General features: G+C 44.3%; 1 protein-coding gene across 1 annotated transcript in view; it reads left to right on the top strand.

The window, feature by feature from the left end:
• B4GALNT4 (beta-1,4-N-acetyl-galactosaminyltransferase 4) overlaps positions 1 to 22,035 on the top strand; it is a 324,261-nt gene that overhangs the window by 300,954 nt on the left and 1,272 nt on the right. The window contains exons 10-19 of the mRNA XM_060262908.1: positions 1,891 to 2,034; positions 6,654 to 6,763; positions 7,362 to 7,462; positions 8,643 to 8,725; positions 12,075 to 13,359; positions 14,142 to 14,455; positions 15,564 to 15,717; positions 17,017 to 17,089; positions 17,192 to 17,345; positions 20,552 to 20,678. Of these exons, the coding sequence (XP_060118891.1) occupies positions 1,891 to 2,034; positions 6,654 to 6,763; positions 7,362 to 7,462; positions 8,643 to 8,725; positions 12,075 to 13,359; positions 14,142 to 14,455; positions 15,564 to 15,717; positions 17,017 to 17,089; positions 17,192 to 17,345; positions 20,552 to 20,678 (2,545 nt within the window). The remainder of the gene's footprint in view (positions 1 to 1,890; positions 2,035 to 6,653; positions 6,764 to 7,361; positions 7,463 to 8,642; positions 8,726 to 12,074; positions 13,360 to 14,141; positions 14,456 to 15,563; positions 15,718 to 17,016; positions 17,090 to 17,191; positions 17,346 to 20,551; positions 20,679 to 22,035) is intronic.

Genomic DNA, 22,035 nt, shown 5'->3' with positions numbered 1-22,035 from the left:
AAAAGGTAATAAAGGAAAATAAAGAACCGGGGAGAAGAGAAAGAAAGGGAAAGAAAGAAATGGGGGAAGAAAGGGAAATGAAGGAAAATAAGGGGGAAGAAAGGGAAATAAAGAAAGGGGGAAGGGGAATTAAAGGAAACAAAGAAATTGGGGGAAGTAATAGAAAGGAAAATAAAGAAATGAGTGGGAAACTTACCTGAACTGTGACAGTGACTTTTCCAGGCCCTGTAGCAATCCTGGATGGGCCCCGTGATCCCTGCCAGCCAGCCAGGCCCTGGGGAGGCTGCTGCACAGTGCGGGTGGGCCGCATGATCCTTGCCAGACAGCCGGGCTCCAGGGAAGCCACCACGTGGCTTGGCTCAGCCCAGCAATCCCCGAGGGCCAGACCAAGTGATCTCGAGGGCCTAAACGGCCCTCGGGCCTGATATTTCCCCCCCCCCCTGTGCTAAGAGGATGTCTGAGCGTAGAGTGCTCTCCATGGACAAAGAGCTATGTGTTTTTCATAATGACAGAGTAGGTCTTTATCCCTAAGGTAAATTTATTCCTAAGGTAAATTCTGCATTTAATCGATCAGAGGACCTGATTCTCCCCTCTTTCTTCTCTTGTCCCAAACACACTAAGAAGAAAGAGTGGCATTGTTTGAATGTTAGGAGGGCCCTTAGTTTATACCTAGAAAGGACTAAGCCTCTCTGCAAAACAACTCTGTGTCTCTTTCAGGAAATATCAGTGGGGTACAGAGTCTCTACTACTATTAGTAGGTGGGTTAGAGGATGCATAGTTCTTGCTTACAAGTCTGCAGGTGTAGATCCTCCTCCATGCATCACAGCACCTCAGAGGGGCAGCAACCTCTGCAGCATACCAATCCTTTCCTTCACTAGAAGTAGTATGTAAGGCTGCTTACCTGGACGTCCATACGCTCCTTAACCAGGCACTATGGAATGGAAAAATTAGCCTCTACAGAGGCTACCTTTGGAGAAAGGGTCCTACAGCATGCCTTCTCACCTCAGGAGTCTCTTCCCTCCCTAGGTCATACTGCTTTTCTGTGTCCCAGAAGTCAAGACTGCCTCACCCCAGACCACAGAAGACAGGAAGATTTGTTTCACCGTGCATCTTCCTTCTCAGAGGTCCAGGGATGGGGCAGTTTCTTCTCACCCAAGGGTACAATTTTGAATCCTGTTCTTGGAGAAGAGGGGTCATGCTGTCTGCTATTAGAACCCTCCAATTTGCCTTGCATTCGTCCTTAAACTTCCTGGTGAACTTCTCTGGGAGTAGTACTGAGGTTGTATGTTCTCAGTACTGTTGATATGTTTTTTTCAATGGTTAGTTGGTTCTTTGAGTTTTTCTTTTGTATAAATCTGGAGGAGGAGGAGGAGAGAAGAGATTGGATTTATATCTCGTTCTTCACTACCCAAAGGAGTCTCAGAGTGACTTACAATCAACTTTCCTTCCCCCTCCCCACAAAAGACATCCTGGTGGAGCTGAGGTAGGTGAGAAAGCTCACACACTGCTCTTGAGAGGAACAGCTCCACAAGAACTTGTGACTGACTCAAGGTCATATCAGCAGGTGCATGTGGAGGAGTAGGGGAATCAAACCCAGTTCTCCCAGATTAAAGTCTGCTCAGTTAACCACTACACCAAGCTGGCTCTTTGGAAGAAAGAATGTTGTTGCTAGTGCTGGTGCTTCTTCTTTCTCCTCCTCCTCCTCTTCTTCTTCTTCTGAATGTTATTGCTTCTAAACCGGTTCCATGACTCTGCCTGTCCTTAGGGAGGAGCTTCTCCCAGAAGTCAAGTCTGCCCCATCCCTGGACCACCAAGAAGGAAGATTCATGGTGAGACAAATCTTCTGTTCTCTTCTGATCCTTGTCTTTTTCTTCTCCCCTCCTCCTTTAGATGAATCCGGTCTGAAAATGAACGAGGTGGAACATGTGCCTCAGTCTCTTGCCAGCTATGCTGGTAGCTATCTTTGGGGAGCACAGAGAGATGAGCATGGAGCAGATATGCTGAAGCCTGACCCACGAGATACTTTCTTCCTCAGTAAGTGAGAGAGGTCCTTCCACCAAAAGTCGTTAGCTTGCTGTTGGCCCATGTGTGACAATCAAGGGGAACCAGGAGGGTCAACAGCCTTCTGAATCTGTGGCTATAATGTGTGTATTTTTGGTGGCACCAGGCTGAAACAGAGCCCAGTACTTGATCACAGTGATCCCTCCTAGCTTAGGACACAGCAGCTTTGTTGGTGAGGACTCTTTCCATACTGCTGGTTACTAGAAAGCAGTGTAGCATGGTTAAAAAAAAAAGTAGGTCATTGGAAGTTATCTAAACATGGCTATCATCAGCCATATAGTGATTGAGGCATTTATTCAGGAGGATATTGTTCCTCTGAAATCATGAACCAGGATGACCACTTCCTTGTTTGCAAGACTTGTTTGCTGAGTATGGGAACTTGGTGGGGGGGAAGGTTATAAAAGGGGTGGCTGAATGAGTTTAGAGAAGAATCTGGTCTTGGAAAAAGGTTTCTCGAACAAAGAACTTCAGGCTTGTCCTCCTTGTTCTCTAGAAAACCTGAGTAACAGGAGCTGACAACAGCACACAATCTGGGTGAAAGCCAGGAGACATATTGACATGATAGTCCCTACAGAGTGTGTCAGTCATAATTATTTGCAGTATCTGAAGGGTTATATTCAGTGTTCCCTCTAAGCTGAGTTAGTGTAAGCTAGCTCACAGTTTTCTAGACTCTGGTTATCACACTTTCTTGTCTTGGCTCCGGAAGGATGGCCCCAGAGCAAACTAATTTACGCAACAGCCAGGGATAGTGCTGGGGCTTTTGACACCTCAAGCAAAATCTTGCCTCCCACCCCGACTTCCATTCGGGGGTGGGGGGGTGGCAACAGGCATGCTCAGAGCCTGGCTTTTAGCATGCCCACGGCCACAGAGCCCCGCCTGCCCCGGCAACAAGGAGCATGCTATGCAAGCACCCACCCTTGGTCTGCTCAGGCTTCCCAGGTCACAGGAAGCCTGAGCAGGGTTGGGAGCATCACAGGGAAAGAGGGGACGCCCAGTGGCACTTCCCAGGTGGGGTGGCACCCCAGGCAGTTGCTTACCCCACCTACTCCCACACAATGGCTGTAACAGTATCCAAATCACTTGCTCACGACTTTCATGCCAGTAGCTCACTATGTAGAATTTTTGCTCACAAGACTCCACAGCTTAGAGGGAGCACTGCTTGTGTTTTCTCTGTGCTAAAACAAATTAAAATTCTCCACTGAGATAATCCAAATTTTGTGTTAGGAAAAGTAGAATTCTTCTCACAGTATATATTATGGAAGTTAAGTGAAACCATACATGTGGTTTATTTTATATAATTTGTTCCACAGTTTTTCCCATTTTCTATCATTTATCCTTGGGGAGAAGCAAAGAGAACATAGGGCTCTGCAGCCCCACTGGGCAGCCCATTCCTGAGGGACACTGTGATGGAAGCAGCCAGCTGCCAGTGTAATAGTGGTGCTGCTGGTCACTATGTTGGGTGGGGGGATAACACATAACCCTCTGCAAGGCATAAACTGCAAAGCACATGCACTGGAATTCATAATAACCCCATTACCACCCTCCAATCAGACAGCTGCGCTTGATGACATCCCTTTGAGTGGTGCACACACAGGTGTAGCCAGCCACTGGCTGTAAATATGGCCACCACCCCTCAAAACTGCTCCCTCCTCCACAGAGCACCATAGGACAATGATGAAAGACCAAGTGACAGTAGAACCCCAACAGGAGCACGTGGCTGGAGCACTTCCCCTCCTTCCATAAAGGAAGGTCACCTACATGGACAGGATGCTCACCTGCCACCCTCCTCCACCAGCAGTCTAACTAGCAAAAGTGCTACATACTTGCAAGAGGGCAGGAACTGTAGACTGTCATAGCTGCATAGTGAACGACATGTAATCAATACCCTGGACTTGTGTTATAGTTCTCAGCCCAACAAAACCAAGGTCCAGTGGAACCATGAAGAAAGGCACCACTGATCCCAGTATGAGGTTCCCCTAGTCAGATCTCACTCCCTCAGATATGTAAACAGGAGATTGTTCCTGGGAGCCCCATGGGGAAATCACAGGAAAGGGGTTTGGGGCAGAGACTGAAGTGGTCTGAGGGGGTAGGCACCAGGGAGCAAATCATCTGCCCAATGACAGACAGGGAAAAAATGGTAGATCACTCCAGACTTTATTGAACAGCAGTAGGGGAATAGTAACAAGGTGTCCAGTATGGCCCCTGTGTCTTTGCAAGGCACTCCAGGTTAGAGGTAGGGGTAGAGTCAAATGCAGCATGCCTATTAGTGGCGTAGACTTCCTGGACAGATGGCTGCCTGAATCAGGATGCTGCAGGAACTGGACTGGCACTAGTGAGACAACAGCCCCATTGCACAGTGGTAGAATCCACACTCCATCATCACTACACCAGGAATGTCATCCTCATGGGGCTCTTCCCTGTTGAATCATTACCTGCACAGATGCTGGACAGAAGCAAAGTCAGTGATGACAAACAGTGCAGTAGTCTTGACCACTTTAGCCATGATACTGGGATCCCAGTAGGAACAATGAGGGGGGTCTCCATTATTCAGGATACCACCCAAGCTGCATTGCCATAGCCATTCTTATGCATTCATGGTGTGGGCTGTACCTCAAATGTATCCACTTCATCTGCTTCTGCTGCTGCATAGGACTCCAGTTCTGCTAGGCAATAGGTGCCTTGATAGCCAGCGGATCCACAGGACACAGTGGGGCAGCTGCCTGTCACTCCCCCTAGCTGCAGCTGTGTTCCATTCCCCCACCAGGAAGCCTGCCCCCCCCCCCAGCATCACTCTTAGGTACACATTCCTGGGAATATGCCCCATGGCATGACCTGGGACATTCTGCTGGGTATAGCTGCCTAGGGTTTCTTCCATACACACACATCACTAGACTTGATTATAGCCTGACCTGGAGAGCCCAGGCAAGCCCAATCTTGTCAGATCTCGGAAGCTAAGCAGGGTCAACTCTGGCAAGTACTTGGATGGGAAACCTCCTTGGAATACCAGAGCTGGAGGCAGGCTTTGTTCAGCCACCTCTCCGAATATCCTCCATGCCCTCAGTAGGAGTCAATCACCAAAGGTCCCCATGACTTCCAGGTGCACGCACATACACATTAGAAAAATAAATAGTTTTAAATAGTGCTGGGGGGAGGGTGTTGGGTGTGACTGGCTGTAGATGTAGTTGGCATCCTGTGTTATGCCAGGGCTTGTAGGCAGGATTGTGCTGGGGGGGGGAGGGTTCTTTTTTGTAGCATGAGGACCTGTGGGCTATGCTGCAGTTTTTCCTGGCATAACTTTACACTGGTTGAAAGTGGGGAGTCCCAGAATTTGGCTGTAGCCTGACCTGGATAGCCCAGGCAAGCCTGATCTTGTCAGATATTGGAAGCTAAACAGGGCCATGGCTTAGAAAGCTGACCAACTCTGGCCACACCTTTGGGCCTGCCCCTTCCCCCACTAGTACAGATGGTTGCACTAATGATGCTCTAGCAGGACTCCACAGTACAGCAGGAGCAGGTTGCTATGCCAGCATATTTCACAGATACACTACTGTATCTTTTTTTCAACTTTTCAATTTTATTTCAACTTTTCTATTTTATTTTTGAAATCAGATTCAAAATTACAATTATACAAAGCCATGTTCCACAAACGAAATACTAAAAAACAAGCATTTAAGTCTTAATAATACAAACCAAGCCAGTAGACTAGAAGTAGACTCAATTACCAGAGCCAAAATTACCAGATGAAAAGTATTCCAGAAATTCTAGAAAAATATTCTAGAAAAGGCGACTATTTAAGTAAAAAGGATGACCTGCGATAGGGTCTAATCTTATCAGCAGTGTTGTGTGCAATTTTGTCGAAGATGAAATATTCACAGTGTTTACTCAACCAGGCAACTAATGAAGGAGGCTTCTTCAGTCTTCAATTTGATACTATGGTGAACTTTGCCGCAGTCAGCAATAAAGATATCAATTCCGCCTTTGATTCCAAAATCCTAAAATTTTCCCAAAGAGTAAGGAGGCAAATGGTAGGGGACTGAGGGACCCATATACCCATTATAAGATAGATTGCAGTTATGACCTGAGACCAAAAACAAGAAATTATTGGACAGGTCCACCACACATGAAAATAAACCCCCTCTCCCCCTCTACTGTATCTCAAAGATATGCTATCATAGCAGCTGCTTGGCTTTCTGAGTACTTTAACACACACACACACACACACACAATTGTGCTGTTATTCTGAAAAAACAGCAAGCCTAGTTCTCACATACAGAGGTTTAGGTGACATATATGCCTGTACCACTCTAGATTGCAGGTGGGGGCACACATCATAGAATGCTCCTGTTTGGGAAGAAAATTGCCTAAAAATGGGGGAGAAGCATATCAAGGAGAAGAGTGCCAGCCTGCCACCCTCCCCCACTGTACTCCTGCAGAATCATGCCATGGATATACACACATCCCTGGATATCCAGACTGTATAAGGCAAGATAGTAAAAATCTAAGGAGGGTGGTCATTCAGGTTAAGCTTGGTTGGGGTTCAAAAACCTGGCTTGAAGCTATGGCTTCTTTCTTGTTAATTGCCTTTATCTCAGCTCCCCAGATCGAGCCATCCCATGTGGAGAATGTGCTGGTGCCCTGTGCTTACAGCCCCACGTATGTGGTGAAGGACTTCCCAATTGCCCGCTACCAGGGCCTGCAATTTGTAAGTGTCCCATAGACTCTAGCCCCAAATTCTCTGTCCATAGGAAGGTATCCCAGAATGTTTCTCCATTTGTCTTGCCATCACTTCCCTAATACATCTCTACTCATAGGAGTGTGTATTCATGCCTAACATAATCCAAACGGCATCACTGGATTTGTGTGGGTAGCAGAAACTTGTGTTAGCGGAGTTCAGAATGTTTTAGCAGGATCTGGATTGATATTAGCGAACCAGGAAGGATGGGGTTGTGTGGTCCAGAATGGAAGGGGAACTGTGCTGGGCTCATTCTGAGCATTGATGATCCTAGTTTGGTCCCTCCGACAGGCAGGACCTGTTTGAAATCTGATTTTCAGTAAGAAAGCCAAGTTTAGAATCTGCAGCACAGTGCAGAGGCAGTGTGGTTCCTTCTGCCGTTGATTTCACTTGGTAGACTTTATTTCTATTGCCCCAGGTAAAGACTCGTCCCTTGAAGTGTGCCCCAGAACATTTTCTGTTATACTATAAAACTCGTCCGTTTCTCTTCCTCCACCATCCTTTCTGTGGAAGCTGGAAACATACATACCTTGCTGTGACTCTTCTCACCAGGTTGCCCCTCCCACAGGTCTACCTCTCATTTGTCTACCCCAATGATTTCACCCGGCTTACTCACATGGAGACAGAGAACAAATGCTTCTACAGAGAGTCTCCCCTATATCTGGAAAAGTAAGTGTGAAGTAGGAGTGGTAAAAAAAGTACTACAGGCTGGCTGCCATGGTGTCCTGTGTGTGGGAACTGAGAGGCTGCTATTTCATGTACTGTATGCTTCTGTTTGACGATTGCATGCTGCTGTTTTATGAGTGTGTGAGTGTATGTTAAGTGCCATCAAGTCACAGCTGTATATATTGCATCTGTTTATATTTTATTCCTGCTTTTCATCTTTTATTCTGCAAGTTTTATACTTTCATGTAGTGTATTGTTTTATATTATAATTCCGTAATCCAAGATTGTTTATTGAGAGGTGGTGTATAATCATTTTAAACAAATTAGTTAATTAAATATCCATTTAAAATGTCAAATATGAATATAGCAAATACATATTTGCAAATACATAGTATGCTGATCAGGGATCTGTAATTGGGCACTTCTCCTTTCTGGTGGCAAACCCAGGTCTGGCTCTGCCCAATGAATGAAATGGCCCTGACCAGCTTCTCTGTCATTCACTCTTGGTCCAGAAAAACCCTTGGCTTCTACCAATCTGCCTATGATAACCATTTTGCCCTGCACTGTAAATATTTCTCTTGCATATGACAGCAAAAGACTGGTCATTTACTTGGTCCTTCCTGATGCAGACATTGAGAAAAATACCAACAAAATTTTGCAATACCTGCCAAGTAGTGGGGGCTTTTTATAACTAGTGCATTGGCCAAGGAAAAATCTGTTTATGTTCCTGGACCCTCTTTTTTTTCCTCAGCATCCATATTGCCCCATATCATGTTCATGTGGCCATCTTTGCTCTTTTGGCCCATCATGAGCAAGATGCTGTTGAAAGCCCTTATCTTCTGCCTAAGGGCTCTGACTCTCAATTTCAACAATACTCTCTACCCATCAATAGCTGTATATATGTATCTTTGCCTTTATGTACCTAATCATTTAGGAGACCATTTCATGAATCTCATAAAAGAGGTTCTGGCCCATGAAAACTAACATGCATACAGCCTGCTAGCTTTTAATGTGCTATAAGACTCTTTGTTTTAAATGCAGAAGACAATTGGAGCTGCCTCTATGCAAAGTAATATGAAGGCCCTTTACAGTAGGAGTGGTAAAAGCCAACAAGCTATCATAGAGCAGCATAGAATGGTACTTATTGATCCTACATCAGAAATTTTGTCCCCCTCTGCCCCAGATTCGGCTTTTACAAGTACATGAAGATGGATGAAGAGGAAGAGGATCTTCACCAGAGAGCCTTTCTGTTTCTGAACCCTGAAAGTAAGTTGTTCCTAAGAAATCCAGATGGGAACTACTCTGATCTTTCACTCCATTTTATGAGCATTTTTGAGTTCTGCATATACTGCTGGTGTTTTAACAGGTAAATCTGCTGAGACATCTGCTTGCTGGAATTGTATTCCCAGCTCTGGCAAGCTTGTCAGGGCTGTGCAACAGATTGCTTGGTAAGGAAGGGAGGATGTCTGCTGGGAGAAAACCCTACTTGGACACTTGCAAGAGCAGAGGTAGCAACTGCATCAGTGGCATACAGAGTAATCTGCCTTTATTCCTAGATGGTCTCCTTTCATCCACCTATTCCCAGCCAATGAGCATCACCTTGTGTGTTCATAGCACCAGGCTGTGATTGTGATTTCTGAATAAAGTTAGATGGATGCTTTCTTTTAACAGTTCTGACATCGCCACCAGTGCTCATTTAAAGAAGAGAGGACAGAGAACTTGATATTATACCAAGTAAAATAGCCTGGAGCTTGTGCATATTCTGCTGGCTGCCCCCCAAAGAAGGGCATGAACCAGGGATGGCAAAACTGTGGCTCAGGAGCCACATGTGGCTCTTTCACACATATTGTGTGGCTTGCGAAGCCTCCACCACCCTTTGGCCAGCTTGGAGAAGGCATTTCTCTCTTTATATCACTTCTCCAAGCCAAGGCAGCTGGTGGCTTAGAGAATGCATTTCTACTTCTTCCTCCCCCTTCCTTCCTCTGTCTGTCTGTCTGTCTTCCTTCCTTCCTCCCTATCTTGCAGCTCTCAAACATCTTATGTTTATTCAATGTTGCTCTTATGCTAAACAAGTTTGGCCACCCTTGGCATGGACAAAACTACCTTAACATCAAGTATTTGTCTTCTTGCCAGATTCTGTGGTGGATTTTTTTTGTATCTTTTGCAATATGGTGCCTACAAAATCCACCTCTGCCACAGGTTGCCAAAGTTCATTCAGCCATGTAGGTTCTACAGTCCAAAGGCATATTACCCAAAGCCTCTTTGTGCTGATAGCAACTTTTTGATTGTGTTAAAATGCAATCAGTACTTTCCTCACTCTAAATCTTGTTTGTAGCAGTGAGAAGATTAAATCTCAGACCTTCACCATGCCTTTGACATGGAGCCTTGACTCTTTGGCATTAATTTATGTGGCTTTCCTACTAAGTATGAGGAAAATGTCTCTCCCAACCTATCATGTTGAACTTCATGTATTACTGGGAAAGGGCTGTGCCAACGACTCCTAGTTCTGTCCCAAGGACAGCAAAATTCTGTATTTGAAATTAATTATGGACACCAGAAGATTATATGCAATTGTTCTTGCTTGGCATAAAGTCATTTGGTCTGCCTATATAATTTTTGGGAAGGGCAGACTAGAAGAAACAGAAGAAAGATGGGTAAATTTAAGTCAATAAAGGTGTGCAGACAGAAGGATTATGACTAAGGTGGTGAGGAAAGGGCAAGCATCCATGCTATGCAGAGCTCAAAATTGTTTCACCCCTACAAATATTATCCTTTTTATAGTCAACATCTGTACAGAACCACAGTCAGTGTTTCCAGATGAGGCCAAGCAATATTTTGAAAACTTGAGTGACTACATTTTATTACATTTTTATCTCATTCTTCTTTCAAGGTGCTCTGAGTAGAACACAATGTACAATGGACCTGTCCACTTCCCTTGCTTATGGGCAACATTTTCCCTCCATTTTTCTTTTCCTTTACTGACTGAGCTGCCTTAGTAATGTTCTTTGATGAAGAACTCTGGCTGTCCCACCTTCTCACAGTACCATATTTTGTTTGTTGACTCAGCCCAGGAACCTGAGGGAAGGGTCAAGAGCCTGCTTTAACTTAAACAACTTAATTGGCACTCAAGGAGTTTTGAAATTCAAAAATAACAAAATATTTTATTTAACATAGAAGAGAAAGGTCAAGTGAAACTAGAGGTTGAAATTTCTGAGGTAAAACCAGTAAATGCACAGACTTCAGGCTAATGAGCATTTTTTAAACTATAAAGAATTACTTAAAATTTTTATGTTGAGAGGCTTTTATTCCAGTGTTTTCCAAACACTCCAGCCCACTTTCTTTGAGTATTCACTGACTCTTTTAGCTTTCAGAAGGCTGGTACACTATTTCCAGTACCCAGACCCCTTTCCCTGAAACACTAGTACTTATCTTGACTTTTTAACTGACTCTTAAGGTCTAAAGGCAGTTTCCAACTACACCAGACCAGGGATCTCTGCACTCTTCAGAGCTAACTCCCTATTTGATTGGGCATGAAATTCTCTCTAAAAGATCTATCTCCTTTATTTGGCCCAAATGGGAGTCTTCACCTACTTCCCAAACTTCCTTCCAAACTTTCCCCAGTTCTCCTGTCTGTGTTAAACTGCTCTTAGCTAAGGCTGAAATCAGACTGAATTCAATTAAGGCAGAAATTCACCTGAATCTCTCTTCAGCATGCAGCTCTCTCCAGACTTTCTCTGCTCAACTGATGCTAACCAATCAGATCTCTTGGGACAACATGTCACTCAAGGCTGTCTGTTTCTGTGAATTAACCCTTCACAGTACTTCAGTTGTTTGTACAGCACTCCTAAGAGCCCCGTGGCGCAGAGTGTTAAAGCTGCAGTACTGCAGTCCTAAGCTCTGCTCACAACCTGAGTTTGATCCCCGGCAGAAGCTGGGTTTTCAGGTAGCCAGCTCGAGGTTGACTCAGCCTTCCATCCTTCCGAGGTTGGTAAAATGAGTACCCAGCTTGCTGGGGGTGGGGAAGTGTAGATGACTGGGGAAGGCAATGGCAAACCACCCTATAAAAAGTCTGCCGTGAAAATGTTGTGAAAGCAACGTCACCCCAGAGTTGGAAACGACTGGTGCTTGCACAAGGACCCTTTCCTTTCCTAAGCATATAGAATTGCAGTTCATCACAACATGCTTCTTCTTTCTTCCATTTTATGCTTATGACTATCCTGTGGGGCAAATCAGCTTGTGTGACTAGTCTCAGGCCACCTCATGAGCTTCAGAGGTCTTCCCCATCCCACTGAAATATGCTGTCCACTATCTTGTGTCTCAGCACAAGATCACCCTGAACTGGTTCATCCATTTGCACCTTGGGTGCTGCCCTCAGATGTAGTAGGAAGCAGAGGCTGTGCCTATCAGTGTCCCATACTCACCCTGTATCCCTTTTTCCTCCTTTTTGCTCAGGTACCCCCCAGCTCTTTTCCTTCTCAATCCCCACCAGCCTCTACACACTTGCCTCTCTTCTTTGTCCATATTTCTCTAAACTGTTCTTCCTCACAAAGTTCTCTAGCATTTGTCATACACAACTTTTAAGACTTCATGTGCTTTACTGATGTTATTTTCTCAGATTTTCTTGAAGAGGAGGAAGAAGGAGCTGACAGTCCTGAGCCCACTGATCCTGATACCAAGGACAGGAGCCCCAATACACTGGATCCTCATATGTTTCCTGGGACCCAGAGAAAGGAGAGAACTGTGACCACAAAGGAATATGGGGATGACATGGATTACTATGCTTTCCATCAGAAGCAAAAGAGGTTTAATGAAGAGGGAGCCCTAGCAGGTCAGCCAGTCACTACAGGCATGAAGAGTGGACCCAGCCTGAGTCCTGTGATTTTATCTAAGGGCTTCCAGGCCTATGATAATGCAGCAGCTTTAGGAGAAGAAAATATTATCCGTAGACGGTCTCTCAGCTGGGCACAAAATGAGGATGATGAGGGAAATGGAGAGAAGGAAGGTGAACTGAGAATGTTGCCACTGTCAAAGCGGGGCAGCTCCCTCAGCCTCCATCCTCAGCTCTCTGTGTCCTTCTTTGCTGGAAAGGCCAAACAGCAGAGCCCCAAGGAGGACAAACAGCCCATGAAGGAGAACAAGAAACCCCCAGAGAAAGTGTATGTGACCCGGCTGCAGCCTAGCAAGAAAAAAGCCCCATCTCAAAAAGATACTTTTCCTGGAGTTTTCCTCTATCCCAAATCTCCAAGGAAGATGCAGTTGAACTCCAGGAGCCCTCAACATCGGCCTGCTCCCTTCCACAAATTCCATAGTATCCCTGGTCGTAGGATACCTTGGCTCACTGGCAACATTTCCAGGGAAACTGATTCTTCCAAAAGGAAGAGCCAGCAGGCCAACAGGAAATGGGAGCAGCTCTATGATCAAGAGATCTCCAAGTCCAAGATTAAGCACAACATGCAACCAAGTGTGTTGACCATGCCTGCGGAAGGGTTCTTCAGCAAAGAAAACTTTGAAGTTTCCACCCCAGCAAGGGCGACCCTGGATTACAACTCCTCAGAGACAGTGTTGTCTGAAGGTGTGAGAGTGACATCATTCCTGAGGATGTCAGAGATGACAGAATCTCAGCAGGATGAGGCTGAGGGCCCAGAGAAGGCCCAGGAGGAGGAAGTGGAGGAGGAACTGGCTGACTACAGCTATGAGAACTCTGAGCTGCAGCAGAGCTGGCTAGAGGACTCCATCAATTGGCAAAGGACGTTCAGTGTCAGCCCTGTGGACTTTGAGCTATTGCGCTCAGACTGGAATGACCTGCGGTGCAATGTCTCAGGAAACCTGCAGCTGAGCGAGAGTGAGGTGGTCGATGTGGTGGCCCAGTATATGGAGAAACTGAATGAGAAGAATGGCGGGTAGGAAGGGGGATGTTGACTAACCTAGTAGGTAGGAGCAGGAGTGAGCTATGTACATTTACCAACCCTTCCCACTTAGGAGATCACACATGATGCTTTTTCCTGTTTCCTGTCTTGACTTTTGGATAGCTGGGAGCCTTTCCCTTAAGCAGTGGCAAAGGGTAATTCAGTAAATGTAACTGAGATTATTCTTCCCTGAGCAACTACAGCTTGTTACTAATTTCAGAACATGGAGGGGCCACAGGTAACTCTCCTGGGGTAACTTTCACAAAAACAGCATGTATACAAAGGTTCAGGCAAATCAGACTTACAAGCCTTCCTGTTCCAATGCAGTGGCCAGGTTCCCATTTTATCTAGCCTTAGTCCAAGGATTCTTTGATCAAGTCCTCCTGGCTTGCCTGAAGTGAGTATAAGTTCCTTGTTCCTTCTCTGTCAGATAGATGGTGAGATGCAATAAAAGTTTTGATGGTTTGAAGAAGACCTCTCCACTTATGGGAATGCTTGTAGGAGTTGAAGTCTGGTGACTGCATTAAGTCCCGTTTCCATAGTAGGTTTTAGTATTCCAAATAATACTATTGAGGATTAGGCTCGCTGGGTCAGGGCTCCCCAAGAGGGTTATTGCCACTACTATTAACCACAGCTGGAGAGGCCTTCTGTGTACACTAGGATGTCTCTTAAGATCCTAGTCCAGTTTTAAAACAAGTAACAGGGTTTCTGAGGTGGGGCAAATGGGATTTGGACAGACCTGAGATCATATCGTCATCACATTCTCCCACCCACAGCATCTACACCCTCTTGCGGATCATCAATGTGGAGAAACGGCGAGACACAGCCCGGGGAAACCGCTATCTGGTGGAGCTGGAGTTGATGGAGAGGGGTCAGAGGACTGTACGGCTCTCAGAGTACATCTATGTCCTGTTGCACCAGGGCAAGTCAGAAGACAGCACTGAAGTCAACCCTGAAGGGCCTGCAACTGTGTCCACTGAGTCTCAGCCACCACCTAGTGCCTGGAGTCTGCTGTATGGAAAGCCCATCCTTTGCCGGCCTCAGCAGCTTAACTGGAGGCGTGATGTCATGGTACATTTTGTGGTGCCAGGTGAGATCCCCGACGAATGGATGCTTCGATAGTCCATGAGCAGAAATTTGTCTTCTGCCACCCAAGCAAAAAGGGAGGGAGACCTAAGCAAAGCTAGATATAGATTATAGTTTTTTAAAGATAATTGAAAATGGTGCGAGAGAAGGTTTTCTTCCCCATAGTATACATGAGTCTTTCTTTCCTCTGTTGCATCTGGTCAAACATATTTGTCAGTTTTTGAAATGATATAAAAACCTGCACATCTGGCATGTGTGCAGGCAGTGACCGTTCTCTCAAACTGTCTGCATGTTTCTGGGACAAAAGCATCTCTCCAAGTCCCAGAAAGGCTTTGATTGAGACTTCAGCCTGTTTAATACATACACTGAGGAAGGAGGTTGCTGAAGCACCATCTTTGTATCCTATGCCATTCTGAGAACAGATGAAATAAGGAAATTGTATGAGAAATGTCCACGTCCAGGGCATCAGTCCCAGTGAGTAAGGGTGGAATAAGGCTTTGGCCTGGGATTTCCAGGAGAACAGCTCCCCCTGCAAGGTTTCTTCATTCTACATGGAAAGTAATCATGAGGAATCAGGCTGTTACCATGGCTATTACAGAGAGATTTGGCATGGACAAGGTCATGAGAAAGGTATGGTGTCTCTCCTGCTCTGTAAAAGTCTTAGTGACTTGCTATCATAGAAATACAACCACATTCCTCAAACATGCTGCTGTAGAGGGGGGAGCCATACACTGTACCAAAAAAAGCCACATTCTGTGACCTAACTTATGAAAATGTCATATATTTTCATATACAGAAATCATATTCTGTGGTGAGAATATGAAAATGCAAAATACACGCTGAGCAGTAGGTGATAAGAGAAACAACACAACTCTGTTTTTGCAGTCTCTTCCTATATAATTATCTCTGTTAATAGAATACTGAATTGTCAAAGGTTGAATATTGCTAAATTCTTGGTTAGGCTGGGAACACTTGCTGAGAGTATTATTCTCCTTCCTCTGTGGATTTGTGGCAGGATAGATATTGTGAATGAGAACCTTTCACTACAGAGCTGCTTGTCCATGATTAATTTGCTGTATGAAAGCCCAATGGTCTGTATTCGTATCTTGCAGTGAAAAACCAGGCACGTTGGGTGCAGCAGTTTATCTCTGACATGGCCCACCTATACTTGAAGACCAAGGATGCCAACTTCAACATTATCCTGGTGGACTTTGATAGTGATGACATGGATGTGGAGAAGGCACTGCAGGAGGCTCACCTGCCCAGGTAACACAAGCAGTGATGCAAGTCCATTTCTCACTGACCATGCTTCCTGGGACAGTATCAATCCGTCTTGAAGCAGTCCAGCATTCCTCTGCTTTCTGAGTGCAGCGCTAATACTTGCCAAGCACATTACTCTGCATCATGCAGAAGGTGCAGCTGGCCACTAGGGAAAAGTGAGACTGTTTAAACAAAATCTGATACCTGGTTTCCTCTCCAAGGCCATGTGTGACTGGCCTCGTTTTGTTCAGCTGTGTATGAGAATGAGGCTTGAATAGCCAAAAATAACAGTAGAAATGTCTCAGTGCATGCATGTGTGAAAGGACTAGCCAAAGTCAGAACCATCCCTACTGAAACAGCTCCCCCTTAAGATGAAGGTGTGCAACTAGCTGCAGCCACTTCTCCACTCAGTCTGTCTGGTGATGATGCTTGTCCTTTAGAAACTGGTACCAGATTGGTATTTATGATAGATAGATAGATAGATAGATAGATAGATAGATAGATAGATAGATAGATAGATAGATAGATAGATAGATAGATAGATAGATAGATAGATAGATAGATAGATAGATAGATAGATAGATAGATAGATGGATGGATGGATGGATGGATGGATGGATGTTCCCCTGACAATTTAATCTTCTGTGAATGTCATCCTTAGGCTTGCAAGTTTTAATTGGAGCATTTATCTGCTACAAGCTTTGCATCTGGATACTATGCATGTTTCCTTGGAAGTAGATTCCATTTGTTCAAGTGGGATCACTCCATTAAAAATGTCTGTTAATATTACAGCCTTAGCTGGTTGTCCAGCCAGGGCTGCAGCTTTATTTTGTGTACTTGCTTTGGTTCTGATGTGTTGCTATAATAGGTAGTGATCAAGAAAATGATACTGATGACCTTCCTTTCTAAAAATGAGTAGTCGTGTATGCATGTTAAATTATACGCTGTCTCAACCTTTTCAGCATCTCAGAAGCATACATATCTGCACTACTGACAACATGCAGATTTGCTTATACTTAACTGAATAATATTAATTGGAAAGACAGCTGATCAGTCAACTGAAATGCTATGATTGGTGGGTAGCCCTAATTGTTGCTCATCTGTAGCCTGACAGGTTGCAGTTTAATGTTGCCTTTCGTGTGCTTTATGTTCAGGTGATTCCACCTTCTAGATGCTTGAAAGGCCCTGGTAGTTAGACCCAGGTAACCCATACAGGGTTTTATTTGGGGCCAGATACCCCATCTTCTGTTCATTCCTGTTCTCCTACCATCTTTGCACCCTTTTCCTCCTTGTTCTCATTCGCAGGTACCAATACTTGAAGCGCACAGGAAACTTTGAACGCTCTGCAGGACTGCAGGTTGGAGTGGACTCCATAGAGGTGAGAACGGAGGTGCAGAAGGGTGGCTGTTCCCAGAGCTGCTTGGCACCTGGTTTGCCGCAGAGTCATGGTCTGTCTGTGCTGCTCTCTTTGATCCCTCAGGATGGCAGCAGTATTGTTTTCCTGTGTGACCTGCACATCCACTTCCCCCTCAACATTTTAGACAGCATCCGGAAGCATTGTGTGGAGGGGAAACTGGCTTACGCACCCATCGTCATGAGGCTGGGCTGTGGGAGCTCTCCGCAAGAACCCAATGGTAAGGCTGCAGAAGCAGAGGGAGTCTGACAGTGAGGCTGTGTACACAGCAGGCTGCAGGACAAGACTAAGATGAGTTAGCAACACAGCTAAAAGAATCCTAAAGCAATCCTGTTGGCACTGCAATTGCGTTCTGCTTCCAAGCTACCACTCTTAAGAGGAAGCCTGTGGCACTCACTCTTAGAAACACAGAATCCTTACTTGCAATTATCTTCAGAGAGAATGGAACATTTTACATTTTCTTTTTCTCACTGCTGGGATGAGAGACCATTAATGATATACAGATAACCTAGGACTTGTTCATGAAGCTGTGTAAACATGGCCTCTATCGGGAAGGTATTGGCATCCCCACAAGCCAACAGGGAGGCCAGACAGATTACATGTGAGTGATATAATGTATCCGTAATAGAACACAGGAGTCTTGGCTTCAACTTCTGTGCTGAGAAACACTAAGCAACTACCTTGCTGTTCTTATCTAAATGATTTTGACATTAAACCTCCTAATGGTAACAAGTGCCAGATGAGGCCACTGAGCGGGAAAAGTGAGGGGGAGTTAGCCTGTGTGTGAATCTTTTTGTAGAAAGCAGAAGGTAGAGAAGCAAGTGACAGAAATTATACACTGAGCCTGCGTGCAAAGTTAATAATTGTTATATCACTAGGACAATAATGCTTATTCTCTGAATTTCCAGGATATATTAGCTTTATGCAGTAAGTGTTCTCTTTCTGTCAGTTATCTATCATCTACAATCTAGTTCATATTTTTGAGTACTGTATTAGAAATCTGAGACATGGGGATGGCTGGGATGGAGAGGGTGGTAGAATGAACACCTTCTGCTTCTTCAATTGCTTTGTCTTCACTGAGACAACCTGGGAAAGATGCTGACTGAGACTGGCTGACAATAAAAAAACCCATTTTCCTAGTGCCCTTTATTTGTTTGTTTGTTAGATTTATGGGTTGCCCTATCCCTGCTAATTCAGGGCTCTGGCCAACATACAATAATAATAAAAGCATAAAATATAAAAGCAATTAAAATAACAGTGGTACTACAATCTATGAAGTCAGATGGTGAATTCCAGTTATTTCAGTTGCAGACTTCATGGCAGGGAGGAAGAGGGGCAAGACAAATGTAGAGAGCAGAAGAGGGTGCCAGCCAAGATGGTAACCATCACTCTCCTCAAACAAAAGTCTGTTTGAACATCTCTGCCTTGCAAAGCCTGCAGAAGGCCTTGCAGGGCCCTGATGGTATTTGTAGAGTTCCACCACTAGGGTGGGGCCAGGACCAAGAAGGCCCTGGTTGAGGCTGGATGTCTTTGGAGCCAAGGACCACCAGCAAATTGCTGTCCAAAGAGCATAGCACTCTCCTGGGGACATAACTGAGGAAATGGTCCCATAGATATGTCAGTCCCAGACCACTTTACTTCCTCATCCATAAACCACTCTATTTTTTCTACCAAGGAGCAGGGTTCATTGAACATGCTCCTGATTACCTTGTTAGCAAGACTCCAGGTTGAGGGAAACTTCCTATTAATAAAGTTCCTTGTTGATGGTGGTAGGATTGTTCCTGCTTTAATTCTTTTCCCATCTACAACTCTGGGGCAGTGGGTCTTATCCACTTAGGTGTTGTCTGCTAAAGATGTTACAAACACACACCAAGGGTAAGTGATTAACATCATGCGCCAAGAAGGCTGAATTCTGAAACCTGTATAAAACTGACAGTTTAATCAAATTCGTATGCATCATTGCAGAAAATGAAACTTCCAATGTTTGCTTATAAACATGTGCTGTTGATTAATAAATATAATATGCAAAGTCTCAGAAATAAATGAAACAAGGAGTTAGATCACCCTGTTCAGCCAAAGCAATGGGATATGGCCCTAAGTCTTATACATGTTGTTTCTATGGACCTCAAGCTGTGACTTATTCAGCAAAAAATCACGTTTAGGATATACTGGACACCATAGTCCCCTTTTAGTAAAGAACTAATTGCTGGCACTGGTGGCATCTCTTAAACATGTTTTGGGTCTGTCCAGTTATTCAGTCTTTTTGGGAGAGTCGTTACTCATATCAATTTTGTATTAGAATACTTTTTGATTAATTAATCAATAATTAATTAATTAATACTTAATTTTTGAGGATGCTTGTTTACTTTTAAACCATTTGCCTGTCTCCTGGAGACTAACTGTTGCTAAAAGACTTATATTACAACACTGGAAAGATAAATGCCCACATCCAGTAAGCCAATGGATTGAGGACCTTTTGGCTTTATCAGCATTTGAAAACTGTGCACCAATGTATTTTTTAGATGTTGGAAACCTTTATGCAGATGCTTGTCTGTAGATTTGGCATCACTACTGATATATTTTGTTATTGTTTATTTCTTTCTGTTTGGGGGTCTGGTTTATAATAAAGAATATAAAACATTTTTTTAAAGAAACCCCATGTGTATGTGTGTGTGTGTATCCAACACAAACTTCTGGGTTGGTCCTAAGTCTAATGGACAGTTGACTCACAGCTTCAGGCTACAAGTTATGGGCAGAGAGTTGAAACAACTTAGCATTTATTTTTCTTTCTGCTACTACCAATGTCCCTTGGTACTGAATCTCTTCTTTTATGCAGAAATATAACATCTAAAATATCAGGAAGTTCCTGTTTCCACCACTGCAGAGATAGTGCAAGGAGAGTGAAATCCTCTCTTTGGAGTCTAGCTGTTTTGCTTTCTCTTGACCCTTTCAGGTCAGGAATTGGTACATGGAAGAAAGATAATGAAACAAATCCCAGTTCTGCCTAATACAGCATCTTGTCAACAGAGGTCTTGTTGCCTCTAAGAGGCCCACAGTTGAAATTATAATGAATGAAAATGCTTGTGTGCATAGGTGTGCGCACCCACAGACAAGCAACAATGAATTTGCTCACAAACAAAAGAGAAAGATAGTAAGAGAGAAATTCTGTGCATTTGGTAATGAGCAACTAATTGAATCGGAGAGATCAGGAAGTAACACGGGGAAGGGATCAATTTCATGCGTTAGTTCTATGTAATCTTTTGCTTCTTAGTTATTTCAAAACTATTTAATGTATGCACAAGACAATGCCTTTTGCAGCCAGTAGAGGACAGACTGGTTTCTGTGGATAATAAAGTGAGCAAGTGATCGGGTCTGCCTTCTTCCCCTTCAGAATCCAGGCATCATTCTTGGTTCATCTTTTATCAGGCTATTGGGAAGTGAATGGCTTTGGCCTCTTTGGAATCTACAAGTCTGACTTTGATCGTATTGGAGGGATGAATACAGAAGAATTCCGGGACCGCTGGGGTGGAGAGGACTGGGAGTTGCTGGACAGGTCAGGCTACCATCTGTGACAACCTAAATTGATATAACAGTTTTGCAAGATGCTGATGTCAGTTTATCTATACATGTTTAAGCTTTTGTCTGTAAAGTTGCCAGTGTCTTGAACTTTTGAAGGGATAGATACTATCCTTGACCATAGTCAACTGAAGAAAGACTTTGCTTCTACTGAACATAGTTTTACTTACTTGGACTCCTTCGATTGTACCCAGATTTCTTCATCAGTCCCCAGATCATTTCCTGTTGAGGAAATGTAAAGGATGATTTCTCAATCAAGAAAGAGAGCTAGGGACAGTTTCTGAGGTAGGAGACTTGAGGCTTGTTGTACTTTTGTGGACAGCCTTAGGTCCTGGAACATGTGAGTGATGTCATATCACAAGAATGCTCAGAGCCTTTTGTTCAGGTTTCAGTGTACGCTGCATGGATCAAGGCTGCTGCTAAAGGAAGAAGTGGGGCCATCAGGGAGGAAGCTGTCAGCACAATGCAGTCTAAATCTAGTGCTTGTCCAATTTCCCATAGATGCACAGGGCCTCATTGTTCAAACAGAGCATGTTATATTCTGCAGCAGCTCTAATCTAGACATATTTTTATAGTGGCAAAAACAGAAGCTAAGACTCTCCTTCTTGAGCTCTGCCATTTTAAAATTTGTATTTAGATTCTTTGATGTCTTTCTAGTGTGCCACAGCACACTTCTAACTGCCCTTTTATTTTTTAATAAAGAGGGGCAAACAGCAGCATGGCTCTCCACCCCACCTTTTAGAAAGCTGTCCACCTCAATCTGTTATACACTGTCAGGAAGTTGTGTGATTGACTTTGAAAAGGCACAGAGCTTTCATGCAAAGTCTGAAATGTGATTGGGGCCTGCTGTGACTGTGCAAAATGCCCTAAGGCTGCCAGTCTACCCGAAGGTTTTTTCTTCAAGAGGTCTGCAAGATTTTTCAGCTCTCTTTTATAGCATAGAAAGTACTGGAATTCTGTAGGCATCCTGGATTTAAACCTTTGCTTAATTGACTGAAAGCCAATCTCCGAAGGTTTTGCAGCAGGAATCCTAAGAGGTCTCTCTATTCCTGACTTACATTGGGGTGTGAGTATCACCAGTTTCTGCCAAGCTGTTGCGTGTGCTGTTCTGCCATTACCACAGCCCTGCATGGTGCCTTGCAAGCTGTCAAACAGTCAAAATTACTTTTAGCAACGTAACTGTGCTGCTTTAACAAAGTGAATCAATTAGCAAGGCTCCATGTCCAATGTTGCGCTGTCATGGAACTCACCCAAGGGTTCAGGCATAGGTCAAGCTCAGGCTTTGGCAAATTTTGCAAGGAATTCCAGAAATCTGAAATAGCCAAGAATGATAA

Source organism: Heteronotia binoei, chromosome 21 (assembly GCF_032191835.1).
Source record: "Heteronotia binoei isolate CCM8104 ecotype False Entrance Well chromosome 21, APGP_CSIRO_Hbin_v1, whole genome shotgun sequence".
Classification (NCBI taxonomy): Eukaryota; Metazoa; Chordata; class Lepidosauria; order Squamata; family Gekkonidae; genus Heteronotia; species Heteronotia binoei.
The sequence above is the reverse complement of the archived record's forward strand: the minus strand, read 5'-3'. Positions and strand labels throughout refer to the sequence as shown.